The 18,905-nt window shown below is 37.0% G+C and overlaps 1 protein-coding gene across 1 annotated transcript in view; it reads left to right on the top strand.

The window, feature by feature from the left end:
- Positions 1-18,905, top strand: part of LOC128990384 (uncharacterized) — a 55,589-nt gene that overhangs the window by 6,859 nt on the left and 29,825 nt on the right. Inside the window, exons 2-6 of the mRNA XM_054412731.1 lie at positions 2,796-2,930; positions 3,340-3,530; positions 7,261-7,529; positions 13,921-14,019; positions 17,990-18,735. Coding sequence (XP_054268706.1) covers positions 2,803-2,930; positions 3,340-3,530; positions 7,261-7,529; positions 13,921-14,019; positions 17,990-18,735 — 1,433 coding nt within the window. The 5' untranslated portion in view covers positions 2,796-2,802. The remainder of the gene's footprint in view (positions 1-2,795; positions 2,931-3,339; positions 3,531-7,260; positions 7,530-13,920; positions 14,020-17,989; positions 18,736-18,905) is intronic.

The following is an 18,905-nucleotide window of genomic DNA, read 5'->3' as shown; positions in this document are numbered from 1 at the left end:
TCCTAAGCTCCCATTTATACGATCCCATCTCTGGACACTCCCGAATGATGTTAAGCGATTCTAATATATAATAAGATATTACAACGAGAAAGATTTTATTAAATATAGCAAAAATGTTATTTTTTAGCTTAATAAACGAAAGATGATAATGGGACGGATGTACATAGTTTTACTATGTATTTAGCCTATTAAAAAAAAACTATTGGGATTTTTTGTAGATTTTACCATATAACTTTTCTACTTATTACTTACATTGGAATCTTAAGAATAAGGATTCATTCTTTGCTCTTAATGGTCTTGCCACAAATGGTGACATTCGGTACCATCTTTTTCGTCAGATATCGAATTGAGATAATCGTGCCCCTTGCAAGTCTTTCAGACAGTAGTGCATTATATCCCTGCATTTCATATGGAGCGAGAAAATGTTAACCTTTTTAACATGTACACGATGGTCGAGATAGGTAGACGGAGTTGAGAAGTTCTTTACGAACCGATGGATTAGCCGTAGTGATGGGAGTTAACCCATTGACGTTAATTTTCCATACCTATCTCTCTGAATTAAGTACAATTTTAAATGAGCTCTAAAGGATTGGTGGATGAGCAGCCCCTTTTATTAGAATCAAAGTCAAAATTAGTTGAAAGTGTCCTCTAGAAGAGACCAACCCTCACTTGATTTGGATATTTTCTGCTCCCAACCTGCTATAGGGCCAACCTGCTTCTGCAACTTCGCCAAGCGTTGTAACCCATTAGAACACAGTGAGATCCACATTGATTGGAGTAAACAGCATGAGTAGTTTTAGGCTACATGAATAGTTAGATTTTCGACTCTTCTACATCACGCTTTCTTCATCAAACTGCGCTAGTGGGTACGGACCTATTTGTAATCCAAAGTATGATTCAAATTGAGGCTTGGATTTAATGTGGAATATCACGTGTTGACTGAGGGGGCAGATTCTTCTTTAACCTTTGCTGTTGCCATCACAGCTCGCGATTAATTTCACCACTTCCTTTTATTCTGCACAGTTTATGGTCATTATAGGCTTGCCTATTTACGATTTTCTTGCAAGCTGTGCCTTTCCATTATGCTTTATACATATCTCGCGTTGATGCTATCATATGGGATAACTGCTGAGCTGATTGACATGAGCGAACTATTTTCAGTAAATGGGTCGTGACACTGGAACCATTTGATGAATTTCTTTTTGATCCCACCGTATCGGTGGAGTTTATATTGTCAACTTGCTGATAATATGTTGAAGAGGTGATCCCACAATATACCTTAACTTGATGGGTAGCATTCACTGTGATGGGCCTGCCAGCGAACAATCGGGCTAGATCCACATCATTGATTCCCCTATCTCGGAAACAGCTCTCCACAGTAATATGTTGATCTCATGAGCACTTACTTGTTCATAGGCACGATCCATGACGTCACACTAGTGGATAGATTCACTGCCATATCCCCTATGTTTTTGGTAATTAGGCTGGTTGTTTGCCAGATTTCAATGGTAAGATTTTAAACTTGACAAGCATCTGATCTAGTGTTAACAATCAATAGCGGTTAAATGGTGAAGCCGATCTTAATGAATTGGAAAACATTCTACGCAGACGTTTATGCTCTTCAAACTAACTACAGGAACATTTTTTCTATAGCATGCGTTAGAAGATGTAAGCCAAAAACTGAAAGATGAATACAGGGATAGATCGTATATAATGGGTGGTTGGGATGAATCCTAGAATTTTCGGAACCTCAGACAACAATATTAGACTTAAAATTGCATAGGGGGTCTTACTCTCTTCACACCTTATTAGATAACCCTCTGGATGGCCATCATGGAATAAACCACTATCTAATAATTCATAATCCATTTAAGGACAGGATCTATGTTGTTACCAATTTTATTAAAATTTCCCAACTTTAACTTTAATACTTTTTTTCAATGAAATGGCGTCCATAAAAAGTAGGTAACAATCAATTGCCGTTATTGATAAATAAAAAAAACATTATACGCAGAATTTTGTGTTTTCCAAACTAACTACAGGTGCATTTTTGTATAGCATGCGTCGTTTAGGAGTTTTAAGCCAAAAACTGGTCAAATAATCAACCTTTTGGCCATGTTTATGAACATATCCCAACTTTGAAAAGCTACAGCGGCTAAACGGCTCGGCTGATTTTGACGTATTTAACATCAATCGACGCAAAATTTAATGCACTAAAAGACACCTATGAACAACAATTTCCTTAGGATTCGTTATTTAGGAGTTATAAGCGAAAAACTGAAAAAAGTGCAAAATGTTCATAGTTTTTCGACTCCCAAAACTTAAGCAGACGTCAGAATCCGTCGCCAACTCACAGGAGTCTTATTTGGGACCCCCAAAAGGTATTAAAACACTTTCCAGCTTTAGACGATTTTTTGGGGAGCACACCCTATATTTGATCTAATTTGCCTGGACTATAATAAGAAGTGATGAAAATTACTTTCGCATGTTATTTTTTAGCCTAATGCTGACCTTAAATCCAAGCGTACTATCCATTTAAAAATTAGTTTATAAAGAGGATAGAAGCTAGGACAGAACTAACCAACAGTAAGTTACCATCCACCAAAAATTACTTTCCCTGACTTGTGATACGCCCATTGAATTACCGGTAGGCCTATTTTAAACTTAACAGGAAACATGATTAGGCCAAAGAAGACACTCTGTAACATAAAGTTAACATTACTCGGCATGTTTAATAAAAACTACTTGATTGCTGTTCTTGTTACGATTCAGGAAGATATTTTTACTTGTTGCAGATAACAAATGGATTTTGAAGAATCGCCAGATACATTAGGACCTGAAACTTCACCATCTCTTGAACTAAATAACCAACCAACTATAACAGAAGTATCAAACAATTCTAAAGATAATCATGATGAAAAACATAATTGGTAAGAATGAAATATGACGTTATTAAGTTCTGAGCTATGTCCTGCTAGGCTTAAATATGTTATTGAAATTGTTGTCTGCAATTGTTCTTTTTAGCAATGAAATTTATTTATCATCCTAAGAAAAGCCCTTTGTTAATTATAATACAGATAACCACTTAAGTTAGAATTTTTATCAGTTCACCCTGTTTTGGATAATGAATTCAGGATATCAAATTATGAATTCAGATTTGGAGGTTTCAAAACAGAAGTATCTTATGAAATTACATGTTGCAGCTTAAATCAATGAAAATGTTGTATCCAAGCATTGTGTTCTACTTGAAATATTAAACTGTCAAGAATTGTATTTGGATTTTATAATTCAAAATTACATTGATCTGTTATTTCAATGAAGGTCCGTTTATGTTTTCAGGCATGATGAGGCAGCGTGCTTTTCAGACTCAAGTTTTGCCATTCCGCTTCCCCCTCCCCCCGCCCTCAGCCATGCTGCTAGCTGGCTAACTGAGACTGACCCTGACTTTGCGAGGCCGGACCTAGGAGACGACTTGGAAGCTTTGTTCTCATCTCCTGATACAAGGGTTGATCATCTCGGAGACTTGATTGGTAAATTCTCTACATTCAACAATCTGTATTATCAGCTCAAATACCACTCACTCATTCATTCATTCATTCACTCACTCATCACTAAATCTCAGAAACCATAAGACCTAGGAACCTGAAACTTGGCAGGCATCTTCCTTTTGGGTAGTAGACGCTCACTAAGAAAGGATTTTACCCTCCGACCTCTGGGCTCCGCCCCAGTGGCTCTGGAGATTCCCATGTTAACCTTATGAGAAATGGAATTAATTAATCTTAACAGCTATTTCAATTAAACAAGTTGGTTCTGTTCTATGATGTTCAATAGCATTAAAGTTACAAGGATTACCAACAGGGTGCAGCACTATTATTTCTTTTACATTGATGACAACAGCTAATTTGCAACCAAAAGGTGAGTGAGCGTAGCGAAAGAAACTTCAACCTAGACGTGATTGAGCCATGCGAACGAGATCATCTTGAAAATTAAGAAGTTAAACGGGGCAAAGCCCGCGGGTTACAGCTAGTCTAGTCATATAATTGAATTTATCTTTAAATTGAGTCAATGTGAAACAAAGTCTCGATCCATTTGACTCCGCACATTTCACAAGGCTTGAATTAAAATAGAATAGGCTTAATGAAGTCTTAACCTTTCACACATTTATGATTTACTTAAGTTTACTGACTTGTATTTTTTTTTTCGCAATTATATTATTAACATTTTCCTCTCATTAAACAGAACCTTTTTGATAATTAGTTGCACAAGCAACTACTGATAAAACTAGGTTATATTTTAAAGGGGGGAAATTGGCCAGCAGGAAATGTTTTGAAAAGGAATAGTGTTCAGACAGCTTACCTGAGAAAATTAGAGTCAAGGGACTAGGCCTAATAGATACTCAAATACACAATAAAAGAAGACAGACCATAACACTGATATTTTGTCAAGAAGTAGGACTTCAACAGAGAATTTGTTAGAGCTAGAAAATGTCATTCCTTTTTCAAACATTCCCTTTTGATAAAACCATTTGTGGGATCTGGGGGGAGCAAGTCCCCCCCCCAATATTTTACTGGTACCTATACATTTTTATTCCTCCGTTTTCTTTAACCAAGTTACAGTAGTGTATCCAATAAATAATTTTAGTCCAGCTCTCCTGGAAATATTTAGAAGTTGACATCATGGTGTCTAAAAGAATATTTCACAATCAATGTTGTACGTGCAATAAATCATATAAATCAGAGTAGGGTGTTCGAAAGCGGAGGGAAATTTGTGGTGGGTGGAGGGTCAGTTGGCGAACCTTTGCGGGTTACTCGATTGCTTCTGTTTGGATGAGAATGAGAGGGAAGAATGCGTAGTTCACACTCACTTATTTTTGTGTACGTTTGTGAATGATGTTTAGTTGTCATTGGTGATTGTATTATTTTGAAGCTATTTTTACGATAACATGGTAAGTAGCCTACTTTACTGTATTACCGTCTTATTTTGTTGTATAGCCTATAGATTGGCTTGAATTTTTTAAATGCAAGTGAGGGACACGGCCTAAACACAGCTATTTAGTTGCCCGAGGATTTCTTAACCATAGCTTGACAAACGGGCCCCCACATTCCTGAGCCATGAGTTTCAAAAAGCACCTGACTAAATATATGTAACGTGATGTCAGGTTGATCAATGTAGTGAAATAGCTGGGCTGAGAACTCAGAACTACACTTTCTCTATGTAAATAAAGAAATATTGTCTATTGTCTACACTAATCCCTCACGGTTCCTTCTTTTCCCGTTTCCGCGGTCCGCACGGCTCAAGGTCAATGAAGTAATATTCTCATAGACGGGCGGCGGATGTATCCGCCGTTTTCCTACTTATTCGCACCATTTATTTTGTCCTTAAAAACAAGTAAATTGTTATTTAGATAGTATGAAATGTTCCATTGTGTTTATTCGATGTATGCAGTTATAAAAAAAAAACACAAATAATAAAAATAAATTTTTTGTTGTTGTTTAATTTTGCCCGTCTTAGGCCATAAAAGGCGCCCGTCCAGGAAGGGTTAAGATACACTTGGTTCATAAAATTTGTTTCTGAAATGTTGATTTGATGTAATTGAAATATGATTCAATTTCTTGTAATTAGACTTTGAAAGCAAAAATCGTAGTTATAATTTACTCTAAATTTCTCCTAACAGATTATTCATGCTAAAACTAAATAAACTTGACTTACTCTCTATTTATACAGGCTTTCTTTTAGCATCAATTCAGTTGCTCTTCTAGAGCTGTTCTTATTGGAGATATATTCAAACTTAAAATAAATCAAATGGTCAAAAATATGTGTTCCATAACAGCATTAAAATATGTTAATACTATTTTTTAACAATGAAAAACTTTGTTATTGGATCATTTTTGATTAATTTGAATTTTACATCGATTGTGAGTTAAAACAAGTTTTTTACGTTAAAATCCCAACAACATTTACTTTTTAATCTAGCCTAAAAACAGCCTTAAAATTCAGTATTGGAGGGTAAGGCCAGGCGCGCACTATCCTGACCACGACCCGACCAAGGCAACGAATGTTTTAAAAACTTCAGTGTCAAGATGAATGTTGAAGAAGTAGCTGCTGTGGTGCATTTTAACGTAGGTACGTTAAGCGGAAGAAGAAACGATACTGGGTACATCCAATGTTAACTGTCAGGTCTACAAAAGGGCAGTTTGCTACGTTTTATGAAGAGCTACGTCAATATGAAGATGGGGTTTTTAATTACACAAGAATGTCTGTTAAAAGCTTTGATGAATTACATAGAAAAGTTGCTGGTGAAATCAGTGGTGAAATTTAACTTTCCGTGTCAAACTCCTGTGACATTTTACCAATAACTCACTTCACTGACCGGCGCAAAAAGCAAGTGCTCAACGTTTGATTGATCTAGGAATACTGGGGGTTGAGTGGTGTACTGGTCGGGTCGGAGGCAAGTCGGGGGTAGTGCGCGTCATCCCATTACATTGTGTGCTATTTTTGGCTGCAACGACCAGCGGGTCGGGCCCGACCAAACTGAACAATTTTGGTCGTGTGACCAGGGTCCGACCAGGGCCCGACCAGTCGACCAGTGCGTGCTGTTCCATTTATTCCTATTGTAAAACTGGTTGTATCTGACCAGTTGGAGTTGTGGTCGTGGTCGTGGTCGGGATAGTGCGCGCCAGCCCTAAATTCTACAAATTTTCCCTGGACCCTCCCCCCTCCACCTGCAGGGTTTTGCATCCTCCCAAGACCCCCGGTATGTTTGCCCCCTCAATGACACCTTCCAAATACCGCCTATGGATTTACAACTTAGTAGACATTCCATCCCCATGTTGGAGTTGTTGCCAGTCTTTTAATGAATTGAGCCACCGAGTGTGCTGATGTAAATGACTGACATTTAAAACAAGTCAAACTGAAAGGACGACTTGTTGTATGCATCAGTTTTGTCATGTCAACTAACTCAGTAACACAAGGTAAGGTAGAAAATATAATTTTAGACACTCAATAGCTCATTTATTTAGCTAGATCAACAATCTACATGCAGCCAAGTCAACTTAACTAAAACTAACTATTAACTAACTTGTTACATATACATTATAATATACACACTATCAAACTCTTTGAATTTCTCATTCACCTATGACCTTTTTTAATAAAGGAATGGCTACAGCTAGTCCATATAGGTAGGGGATGTCTACTTCAGTATCCAAAAGTCAACTATATGACTTAGAAAAACTAAATAAGAACTGTCATTTTGTGTAGATGTAGGTGCAGAGGCAGGCGTCTGCGGTCTACGTAACCTGGGCAACACATGTTTTATGAGCACGGGGGTACAATGTCTGGTGGCCACCCCTGCCCTAGTACACTGCCTACTGCGACAGCTGCCGCCTACATTGCCCTCGAATAGTCTTACCAGTCATCTGTCTGTACTGACACACAAAATGTGGAGTGGGCAGTACAGTACCGTGCAGCCGACGGACTTCAAGGAGATGCTGGGCACACATTATCCTCAGTTCAAGGATTTTCGACAGGTGAAAAATTAAGCTGATATTTTTTGTTCTCTGGATTGTTTGGTTCAATTTATCATTTATTGTAGACAGGCTACATTATCTACTATTGTCTAGGATCATGTTTTATTTCAAGTTCTATAGAGGTAGCCTACACCAGAGTACCACTAATGTGAACTAATTGCAAAATTGCAATCATTTCTTACAATTGGGGTTTTCTTACTGCAGGACAGATGTAAAATAGAACCAACAAAACACCATTAAAGAATGACCGCTTGACCATATGCAATTGGCAACAATTCCATATAATAAAATCCGTAGTAGGATACCTGTATCTTGAAATGAAGACCACAGTTTTTATTATTTAAAGTCCACGGACACTTTAATTTTAATTTTAGGTTGCTATATGCCAAAATATGCGTTGTTGTAACTTGTATTTATCTATAAGCGTGTGTGATTTCCATGTAACTTTACACCCTAGTTTGTTGTAAAATACAGGGTGTATACCAACCGGGAAAACCGGGAGAACCGGGAAATAACCTTGAATTTGAAGGGACCTGGAAAAACCCGGGAAAAAGTCCGGAATTTTTGGACAGATTCCGGGATTTTTATTTTAGCCCCGGTAGAAGATTGTAGTCGTAAAATGCGTCTTGCCGCGATTGCGGGCGACGACGATGACGTTTCCGTGACCGCGGGAGACGACGATGACGTTTCCGTGACCGCGGGAGACGACGATGACGTTTCCGTGACCGCGGGAGACGACGATGACGTTTCCGTGACCGCGGGAGACGACGATGACGTTTCCGTGACCGCGGGAGACGACGATGACGTTTCCGTGACCGCGGGAGACGACGATGACGTTTCCGTGACCGCGGGAGACGACGATGACGTAGACACGGCCGCGTGAAATATTCATGATTTTGCCGAGATTGCGGACGACGACGATGACGTTTCCGTGACCGCGGGAGTCAATGATGGTGTCTACACAGCCTCGGAACATTTTCGTTATTTTGCCGTGATCGCGGTCGATGACGATGACGTTTTTGACCATGGGAGTCAATGATGATATCCACACGGCCGCGGAAGATTTTCGTGATTCTGCCGCGATCGTGGATGACGATGATTGCGTTTCCGTGATCGCGAGAGACGGCGATAATGTATACATACCGCGGGAGATGTCCATGATTTTTCTATGATAACGCAAGACTGTGATGTGATTTACGTCACTGTGGGAAGCGACCACACGACCGCAGGAAATATTCAGGATTTTGCTGCTATCGAGAGAGACGATGTTTCCGTGGCCTTAAGTAATGATGATAATGAAAATTATTACTATAATAAGGATTATTACTTTTTCAACACTAGCTCACTGGACTTTGAAACAAATTTGATTTAAGTTTATATTGTATACTTAAGCTGCAAGTCTTAAAATGATTATAGTTTAAGTGGAACCAAACAAATACGCGGGAACCTGGAAAAACTTCGAAAAACCAGGAAAAAACCTGGAAAAAACCTGGAATTTCACTTTAATAAAATAGTATACGCCCTGAAAATAGTATAAAATAATTGAGAAACGTCTGAGGTTTAATATAAATTACTGTACCAATATTTGTTTGCTGGTGTTGTCAACGACTTTTGACTGATGTTTCGAAACTGTAGTGTATACAATGCACCATAATGTTATCATTGTTACGATATACAGGGTGGTAAAAAAGTCCCAGGACAGTTAAATATTTTAAAAAATAATGTAGATAGAGCTACAATACTTGGTACAAAGTTACAGGGCATACAACTCTATTTTAACACATATTCAGTGATCCAATAACTCTTCAGGGGGACAGCCCACAAGGAGTCGGAAGAAAATCTTAAATGGTAGCATTGGTCAATATGCACATCAAATTAAAGGTCTTTTTTAGTAGAATACAATGCCGCAAACCGCACTTCAAAAGGTTGATCCTGCGCAAAATGGCAGAAGAATTTGGTCAAGTTAACTTCAAACAGTGCGTGTGAGGGTGAACATTAATGCCGCTTGATGAACTTTATTGATAACTTTGGAACTTTATTAAATGTCAAGATGTCGTTCATCGGTGCGATCGGTCCATTTGATAGTACAGAAGAAACGTGGGACTCCTATATCGAAAGTCTTGAGTTGTTTGTTATATTTAACGAAATTAGCAACGCTAAAAAAGGTTAGTACGCTTTTGACGGTTGTCGGAGTGAAAACTTATAACCTGCTTAAAGACCAACACCAGACAAACCAGCTACTAAGAGCTACGATGTTATTGTTAAGGTTATTAAGCTTTATCCAAAACCCTCTTTTATCGCTGAAAGGTACAAGTTTAGCCTCCGAACACAATTAGAGCACGAATCAGTCGCTGATTACATTGTAAACCTGAAGAAACTCTCTGTGAAAAGCGAGTTTAAGGACAAACTACCGGATCATTTTCGGGACAGAATCGTGAGTGGTTTGAGGGACGACACTACCAAGAAGAGGTTGCTGGGTGAGGAAGACCTCACCTACTAGAAGACGGTCCAGATAGCTACGTCGATGGAGTTGGCAGCGAGAGACACCGCGGCCCTGACCTACCACAACACAGGGGGAGGAAGTCGCCTCCACAACGTCGCTTTGTAGCAGCAGCAGCAGCGGAAGCCGTGGCAGCGCTCAAAAAGTGAAGTAAAGTGTTATTGTTATTGTTGTGGTAAATCTGGTTATTTAAAAAGTGAGTGACGTTTTAAAAGTTTATCTTGCAATTTTTGTAAGAAGAAAGGCCATTTAGAAAGTGCGTGTATGATGAAGAAAAACAATGGTGAGTCTCAATCTAAATTTGTATTTAATTGATTATCGTAAAGATGGACAAAAGAACTTTACACCTAAGTTTACCCCTGGTAACAAGTCTCATAAGTATAAGCAAAACTATGTAGAGAACGCAGGGTGCAATGTCAATGACGATGATTATAGTGATTTAGCTAGCTTATTTTCCATAAATGATGAGGAAACTAAACAGAGGGATAGAATAAAACCTATCACGGTTGATATTAAAGTAGAACATACTGTATTGCCATTTTAGGTTGACAGTGGAGCATGGTGTTACAACGATAATTTCTCTGATCTCGAATTATTGCCCACCAATTTGGTTTTGAGCTCTTACACAAACCAGCCAATAAAACCTGTAGGAAAACTTAACGTAATTGTACAGCATGAAGCTGAGCATAAAAAGTTAACATTGTATGTTGTGTCTAAAGGGGCTAATCCTCTAATGGGAAGAGACTGGATTAGGAAACTAGAAATATTGATCCGAATCGACTGAATCCCTAAAGAAAATTGTTTGAATACGGTTTAAAAGCTAGATCAAAAACCAGTAATTGTCAGTAAACTGTACAGTAAATTTCCTGACGTATTTACTGATGCATTAGATTGTTACAAGGGAGAGGCAGCTAGATTAGAGTTGAAGGAAAATGTAATTCCTAAGTTTTTTAAACCCAGATCCAAACCATTTCCAATCAAAAGTAAAGTGGAGTTTGAGATTGATCGATTAGTAAATAATGGGATTTTAACTCAAGTTAGCAACAGTGAATGGGGAACTCCAATTGTGCCTATTTTGAAAAAAGATGGAAGTATTTGAATATGTGGTGATTTTAAAATAACGCTGAACCCCTATTTAGTATTCAATCGCCACCCGATTCCAAGGATTGAGGACATTTTTTAAAATTTACAAAAAGGGGAGACGTTTTCAAAAATGGATCTTTTTTAGGCTTACACTCAGGTTAAGTTAGATGATGAATCAAAGAAATATTGTATAATAAGTACATCTAAAGGATTGTCCCATATTTACAATCGCGTTCCAGTTGGTGTAGCATCCGCCCCGGGAATATTTCAGAGTATAATGGAACGCATTTTAGCTCACATTCCCGGCGTTGTTTGCTTCCTAGACGATATTTTGGTAACAAGAACTGACGACAAACAGCATCTAGAGAGGTTGATTCAAGTGTGTGAAACTTTAAAGAATCATGGTTTAACAGTACCAGTCAAAATAAATGTCAGTTTTTTTTTGTAAATCTGTTGAGTATTTAGGGTACATTTTAAGTAAACAAGGACTAGGCACATCTCCTAGTAAAATTGAAGCTATTGTAAACGCCCCAGTGCCTACCAATGTAACTCAGTTAAAAGCTATTCTAGGTTTAGTTAATTATTATTCTAAATTTGTGCCAAGTATGTCTACCATTGTATCCCCACTGTATCATTTACTCAGAAAGGACACTCCATTTGAATGGAATTTATCATGTGACAAAGCGTTTCAATTAATTAAGAGCAAATTAGATTCAGCTCCTATTTTAGCGCATTATAACAAAAATTTACCTTTGAGGTTGGCTACTGATAGTTCCGCCTCAGGGTTCGGAAGTGTGTTAAGTCAAATACAATCAGATGGATCTGAAAAATCTGTCAAGGACATTGTCCAAAGCCGAATCAAACTACTCTGTAATGGACAAAGAAGCTTTAGCTAGGTATTGTGTTTGCTGTTAAAATATGTAATCAGTAATTGTTTGGCAGAAAATTCACACTCACAACAGACCACAAACCATTGTTGTCAATTTTTGGCCCTAAAAAGGGACTTCCGGCAATGGCCGCTAGCAGTTTACAGCAGAGGTATTCTCTATTTTTAGCCAGCTATGATTTTGACATACAATATGTTTCCTCTCAGGGAAATGCTTCTGCATAATGTTTAACTCGCTTACCTTTACAAGCTAAACTTGTTAACGAACAGTAGGCCTATGAGGAAAATCCTTATGTAGGAACCTATTTGCAGTTTTTAGCGGAGAGAGATATTCCAATTAATTTTATAAAAGGTATAAAATTACCTGAGTACTGCCAGAGTGATCCTGTTACTGTAGTCCTTACGGATAACGTGTTTCGAAGACTAAGTCTTCATCATCAGATCTTGTACAAGAACATTAAAACACTGTCACTTTGAAAAGGTCCTCAAGAGTTTAAATACAAAAACACGGACACAAATCATATACAAACATAGACGTTTTACGAATAAAACCGAGTAGGCCTACCGACGAAAACTTACAATGTCCGACCGCACAGTTCACATGTAACTGTGTGGTCGGACATTGTAAGTTTTCATTGTTAGTTGCTCGCAATGTCTCATGGATTGTCAAGGTCATATGTACATGTATGGGAATACCCAAAATCAGCGTGGCAACGAAAGTTTTTAAAAGCTGGGGTTAGGCATACGCTTACACCACCTTATTTTCCCGCTAGTAATGGCCAAGCGGAAAATGCTGTAAAAACAGTAAAGTAAAGAATAAGAGGGGATTTGTGTCCAAATGAAAATCCAGACTTAGCTTTAAGTAGATTTTTGTTGGCATATCGAAATGCAGTACATAATACAACCGGTATATTATTGCGAACTAAATTAGATTTAATACGTCCTTCAATTTCTATAACATGCAATAGCATTAAAAAGTTATAATGTTTACCAACAGGGTGCAGCACTATTATTCTTTTTGCATTTATGACAAGAGATAATTTGAACTACAAAAAACAGTGATACATTATGAAAACTGTCAAGAACCAAATGTTATCAAACTGTGTCCTCCTCCATTGCAAACGCAAAGCTTGAGTATAACTGCAATAAGCAGGACGGGTACTCTGCTAGTAAATATATAAACATGCAAAAACACATACATAACAAATCACGATCAAAGTTTGCACTACTATCCTAATCTGATCGGTCCCAGTGACGGCAGTAAATTCTACATCCTACGAAGATAACGCTATCTTCGTTTGCTATCTGTTATGTCCGTGTTTTGTGTTGTGTTATGTAGGCCTATTAATATATTTATTTGTTTCGACATGTTGCACGCTATGACAATGTTTTGCTTGCAGCAAAACTAGTCAGCACCTGTTGATAAAAACATTGGATTATAAACAGAAGTAAGATATTATATTTTTACTTTGTGTACAAATAGCCTAAATATCCTGTTGTTGACAAATGTATCGGCTGCAATTCCAACTTATTTAGAAGCAATTTGTGGTTAAGAAGAAGCTTTTGGCAACACACTCACGACTCTTGATTTACAACTCTTGGCCATTCTCTTATCTACCGCTCTTAACATAAACATTTCCACCATGCTGTAGCTTTTGTAGGGGTACCTTACTGGCTAAATCTTAGTTTTTTTTTATATTTAGAATTCTTTATTTATTAGAAACCTTGACAATGTAACCTACCTGTGTACTACGTAATGTGTATTACGTTTGTAATAATTGTAACAGATGTTATGTCCAAAGAAGAATTGTTATTTGTCATTTGGTATGCATAAACTACATGTGAGAAAAATACACGTAATAAAACTAAATAAAGCAACGTAGCTGGCAGCTGATTATAGCTATCAAGTTTGTATTTTTTAGCATGACTGCCAGGAATTCCTCGCGTTGCTGCTAGATGGCTTACATGAGCAAATGAACAGTTCCTGTCTTCAAAACAAGCTTCACAAAATACTTGATGCTGTAAGTAGAATATGAACTATAGTAAAACCCTTTTGACCACACCCTGAAAAGCAAAACCGTTGTAAAAATTCAAATCAATTAGAAAATCAGCTAAGCAACGTGAACTGCCTGCTGTGGCACTGGTAGTAGGCCTGGCTTAGCCAACAGAATGTAACAGAGCAGACAATGAGAGACGTAGGAATTGGCTAACTCAGGAACTCGCTAACTCGGTCGCGTGTCGGAACTGGCTAACTCTGGAACTGGCTAACCGTCTCAGTCAGGAATTGGCTAACTCCGGAATCCGCTAACTCGATTTTGTCTCGCGGCGGAATTCGCTAACTCTGGAAGTCGCTAACCCGGCCGCGCCCACTGCACGGAGCGTTGCCAACCTTGTACGACAAAATAATCGTACACTGCCGTATTTCAAAATGTCCGTGTCAATAAAGATACAGTAAATGTTATTGTTTTTTGTTATCAATTCCACTTTTAACAGATAACTAGCCCAAAGTAATTCAAAGACAATTAAAAAATCATGAAAAAGTGTTTTTTATTAAACTGTACAATAGCCAGTTAAATGTTTATGATATCGATCTTAAATATAAATGCCATCAGTATAAAAGAAAATAATAGAATATGAAAAATATTGAAAATTCAGTACTAAATAATTAAACCTCTACGAAATTAAGCTAAAATACACACAAGTTCTTAAACACGGAAAACAGATTTAATCGTAATGTCGTAATAAACCAAAACCATTAATTAATACAGTCATCAACCATCGTAACTTTCATTACTAATTCATAGATTTTAAATTAAATGTTCGTCGTTGAACCGTCCAACTTACGTGTACAAATATGATGACATAGACTAAGTTTTTATCTAGGCCTAATAGCAATAATGTTACATGTTTTAAAACCGTTTATAGATTGTACACCTAAGCACCACTAGTAAAAAATAGGAGAAGATATAATATTCATATAATAAAACGTGACAGAGTTATTTTAATTTACTATTCTTAATAAGAATTGACGGATTTTCCTGATTTGAGTGTTGGGTTTCCTTTATATTGCTTTCACAATCGATATAAACTATACCAAGCCATTGCTCGGTTCACCGTTCCCCAGTACTGAGCTACACAATAGACAATAGCTTTGTTTTTGGATAAGATTAAGTAATTTTAGCTCTTGCCACCATTCATAAGAATTGTAACAAACAAGAACGCCTGGGTCCATTTAGAACCAGCCTGGAGAAAAACTCCAGACTTTTAAAAAGTAGGCCTACTGAAAGACGTAAAATTAATATTAATTCAACAAAATTAAGAGGATGACCCGGGTTCTACACTAATAGCCTACGATAAACGAAATTAACAAGTTGTATTTATGCATAGACTAACTTTAATGCAATCCATGAATACATTAGGCCTACCACTTTATAATGTATTGATAAATATTTATTTAAATTCAATAGCTCTATTTAAAAATACATTACCACTACAATGTAATTTTGTAATGACGTTTAGCGTGTAAATTTTATTATGATGTATGATTCAAGATTACAAGGCCAGTATATAATATACGAACTCAATAATTTTATTTGCAGAAGTTCACAAAATGGTATTTATTCGAATAAAAGAAACAAATCGCGGACTACAAAAATAGATATTTCATAACATGTAATAGATCCAAATTAAATGTGCATTTTTACCTTTTTGCATACCAATAAGCTACTATTTAAGTAAAATACCCCCGCCGCAGCAAACCTGCAGACTAAGCGAATTTCAACTTGTCTGATTACATTTTTACTAAAATATTTCCATAAATAAAACATAAGTTATATTATATATTTCCAATTTAAATAACATCAGATTTAACGAGTGCTTAGGTTTGCTGCTACGGGGAAGGTAAAAAGTGTTTTTTGACAATATGTCAATAGTATAGGATGAAATAAATAAATTTGCCAAATTGTATCAACATTATATCCATAAACAAGTAAATTACAAAAGTTTTCATTTTCTCCATAAGAATAACATGGGAATTTTAAATTACACTTTTTTTAATTTTCTCCGTGACCGTTAGGCATACAACAGCATTTCAATATACTAAATTATTTCTTTTTTTTTTAAGCTCTACAAAATGGTTGAGAAAGAAAATACAAAATTTGTTGTTTTAAGGTTAAAAAATAGGAAAAACCCATTTTTACCCCATAAAACCCCCCATAAACCCCTGTTCCCATGGTCCGATTATGCTGGTTCGCGAACTCGTTCGAATGAACGTTGGTTTACATGTTTGTACCAAATTTCATCAAAATCGGATCATTTTTGCTCGAGTTATTGCGCCAACGGACACATATATAAATATATATATATATATGAATTTGAACGGATGGTGTTTTTGACCTCTGGGGACCTCAAAACGAAAAAGTAAATCGGTCCCGTGTCTAGGTCTTACCATGAGGTCGTGTTTCGTTCACAATTGTTTCTTGTTTTCAGTAATTTAAAACCTTGTTTAAGCAAATAAAACGTTCTAATCATAACTAATAACACGTCTCCTAGTTATATAACCAAACAGTAAAGAACAAATCATGAAGTTAACTATAAAATAATAGAAACACAATTTTGTCGACACTAGCGATCAGTGTCACCGGACATGAACTAGACACGAAAAACGAGCTTCAAAGTTTACAATGGGATGTAAAGTTTACTTGTGTTGGTTAGTCTATGGTAAGACTATAATGCATTTTTCCACCCTAATAATCATAAGAATAATGTTAAACATACTTCTAAATATATTTATTTTATCGACTACGTTGCTCTTACTCCTAATTAATCGTAGGATACGACATTATGGTACCGACACGATATAGGTACTACACTTTCGGCAACACTGGCCAAAAATATTCGTGCTTGGCTCCCATTGGACGGCCCGCGAGGCTTCTGATTGGGAGTTAGCGAGTTCCGCCGAGGGACCGAGTTAGCGACTTCCGTACGAGGACGGAATTCGCTAACCCGGCTCTAGAGCGGGTTAGCGGGATCCGGAGTTAGCCAATTCCGAAACCGAACAAGTTAGCGAGTTCCTCTCATCGACCAAATTTGAAGATAGGGCGTTTAACATGGGGTTAGCGAGTTCCAGAGTTAGCCAATTCCGCGGACCCGACAATGAGATTATGTTAAGAATATTTTAAGAGATTAATATAATGTACAGTTGGAGATATTAAAATGAAGTAGGCTAGAGAATTAAAATAACAAAAATCCGAAAAAACTAAATTATTGTAGATATATTTGAATTGAAATAGCCTATTGATTCCAACCATTGATTGACAAAAAATATGCTATCCAAAAGGCCTCATCCCCTTTATCTAAAATCACAGCTTTACTGTATTTAAATATACGAGTACAGTTGAACCTCTATAAGACGAATTTCAAGGGGTACAGGAAAAATTTGTACTATAGAGGTATTCTTAATAAAGAGGGTCGTTTTATCGAGGTTTAATGCTGCTGTTATTCTTCTTATAGAGGTTTCTCCTCGCTCCAAGGTTTTTCCAAACAATGACTGAGGAAGGAGGAGGGATGGGTGGGGGTTTCATGTTGAGACAAGCTTCTGTTTGTTTTGAAAACTACGTACTATGGAGGTTAAGATTATGATAAATTCGTCTTATAGAGGTCACGTTCGTCTTGTAGAGGTTTTGTGCTAAGAATATTCGTTGTATGTAGGTTAATCAGTCCTAGCCCATGTCACAAACAAATTCGTCTTATGGAGGTTTTTAACTTAATTACTACGTTGTATAGAGGTGTTTTTAGCATTGACCTTGAAAGTGTCAAGGGGATTAAAAAAAATTTGTCGTATCGAGGTATTCGTTTTATCGAGGTTCGTACAAACGAGGTTCAACTGTACATGGAATTTAATGTAGGTAGTTTATATTTGCAAATTCATTTTTATAACTATTTGTTTGTATGATATTCTTTTATTTCTAATTTATCCAATTTTTGTTTTAGGACTGTGATGTGGAAAGTAATTCCGAAAAGTGTTCAAAACAGGTTCCTAACGGGCTGTGTGTTAATATATCACCGAACCATAAAAACTTAAAAGAAAATAATGACAATACCAATAAGACTGTAAATAAGTGTGAATCAGTTTTGGGAACTCCCAAGATGGACAAAAAGATTAATAACTGTGAAATCGATGAACTTACTAGTCCCGATAGCTCTAAACTACCTATGATCTTGAATCGGTACAAACGAGATACAGAAACATCGCCGAAAACAGATCAGGTGCTTTCTGTACATAACAAGACAAAAGACTCTCTGCAACCAAATGTTCTTAACAACTGTTCTCCAAGACTGAACGGGTTTGAAGACATCATAAAAGATGCAAAAACCTCTAATGTTAACGTACTGGTTACAGAACAAGAGGCTAACAATGAAATAAAATTTGACTCTGACAAATTTCCCAAAACGGAAAGTGTGAGGAGACGAGAGACTTTTAATTTTAACTCTTTTCACCTCTATGAAAACAACATGGCCAGTGGGAAGAGAGGGAAAAGTACTGTTACACATTACAAAAGTACAGTCGATTTTAGAGAGGGTCTCGACTTAAAGAGGTTGAAAATGCAGCGCAATGAACAAACCCAAGACGAGTCAGATTCCGACACGCTCATGGACTGTGATTGGGAGAAAAACTATTGGATGGAAGACGAACGGAGACATAGAGTCTGCTCTAAGAACTTGGACAAAAACTACAGGTTGGTATAATACTATGGAGCTCTCTTTTCATTTAAAGCTGCATTATTCATTTTAGTATTCTTCTTAAATATTCTTCAGTGCTTTTGTAATTGAAACTCCAATTTGTTAGTAAATTTTTGTGATTTGGATTTTTTGTGATTGGATCGAGTTAAGACAGTAATAAGGCATC

Source organism: Macrosteles quadrilineatus, unplaced genomic scaffold (genome assembly GCF_028750875.1).
Source record: "Macrosteles quadrilineatus isolate MER2022 unplaced genomic scaffold, UCM_ALF_1.0 Scaffold_3__2_contigs__length_128488019, whole genome shotgun sequence".
NCBI lineage: Eukaryota > Metazoa > Arthropoda > Insecta > Hemiptera > Cicadellidae > Macrosteles > Macrosteles quadrilineatus.
The sequence above is the reverse complement of the archived record's forward strand: the minus strand, read 5'-3'. Positions and strand labels throughout refer to the sequence as shown.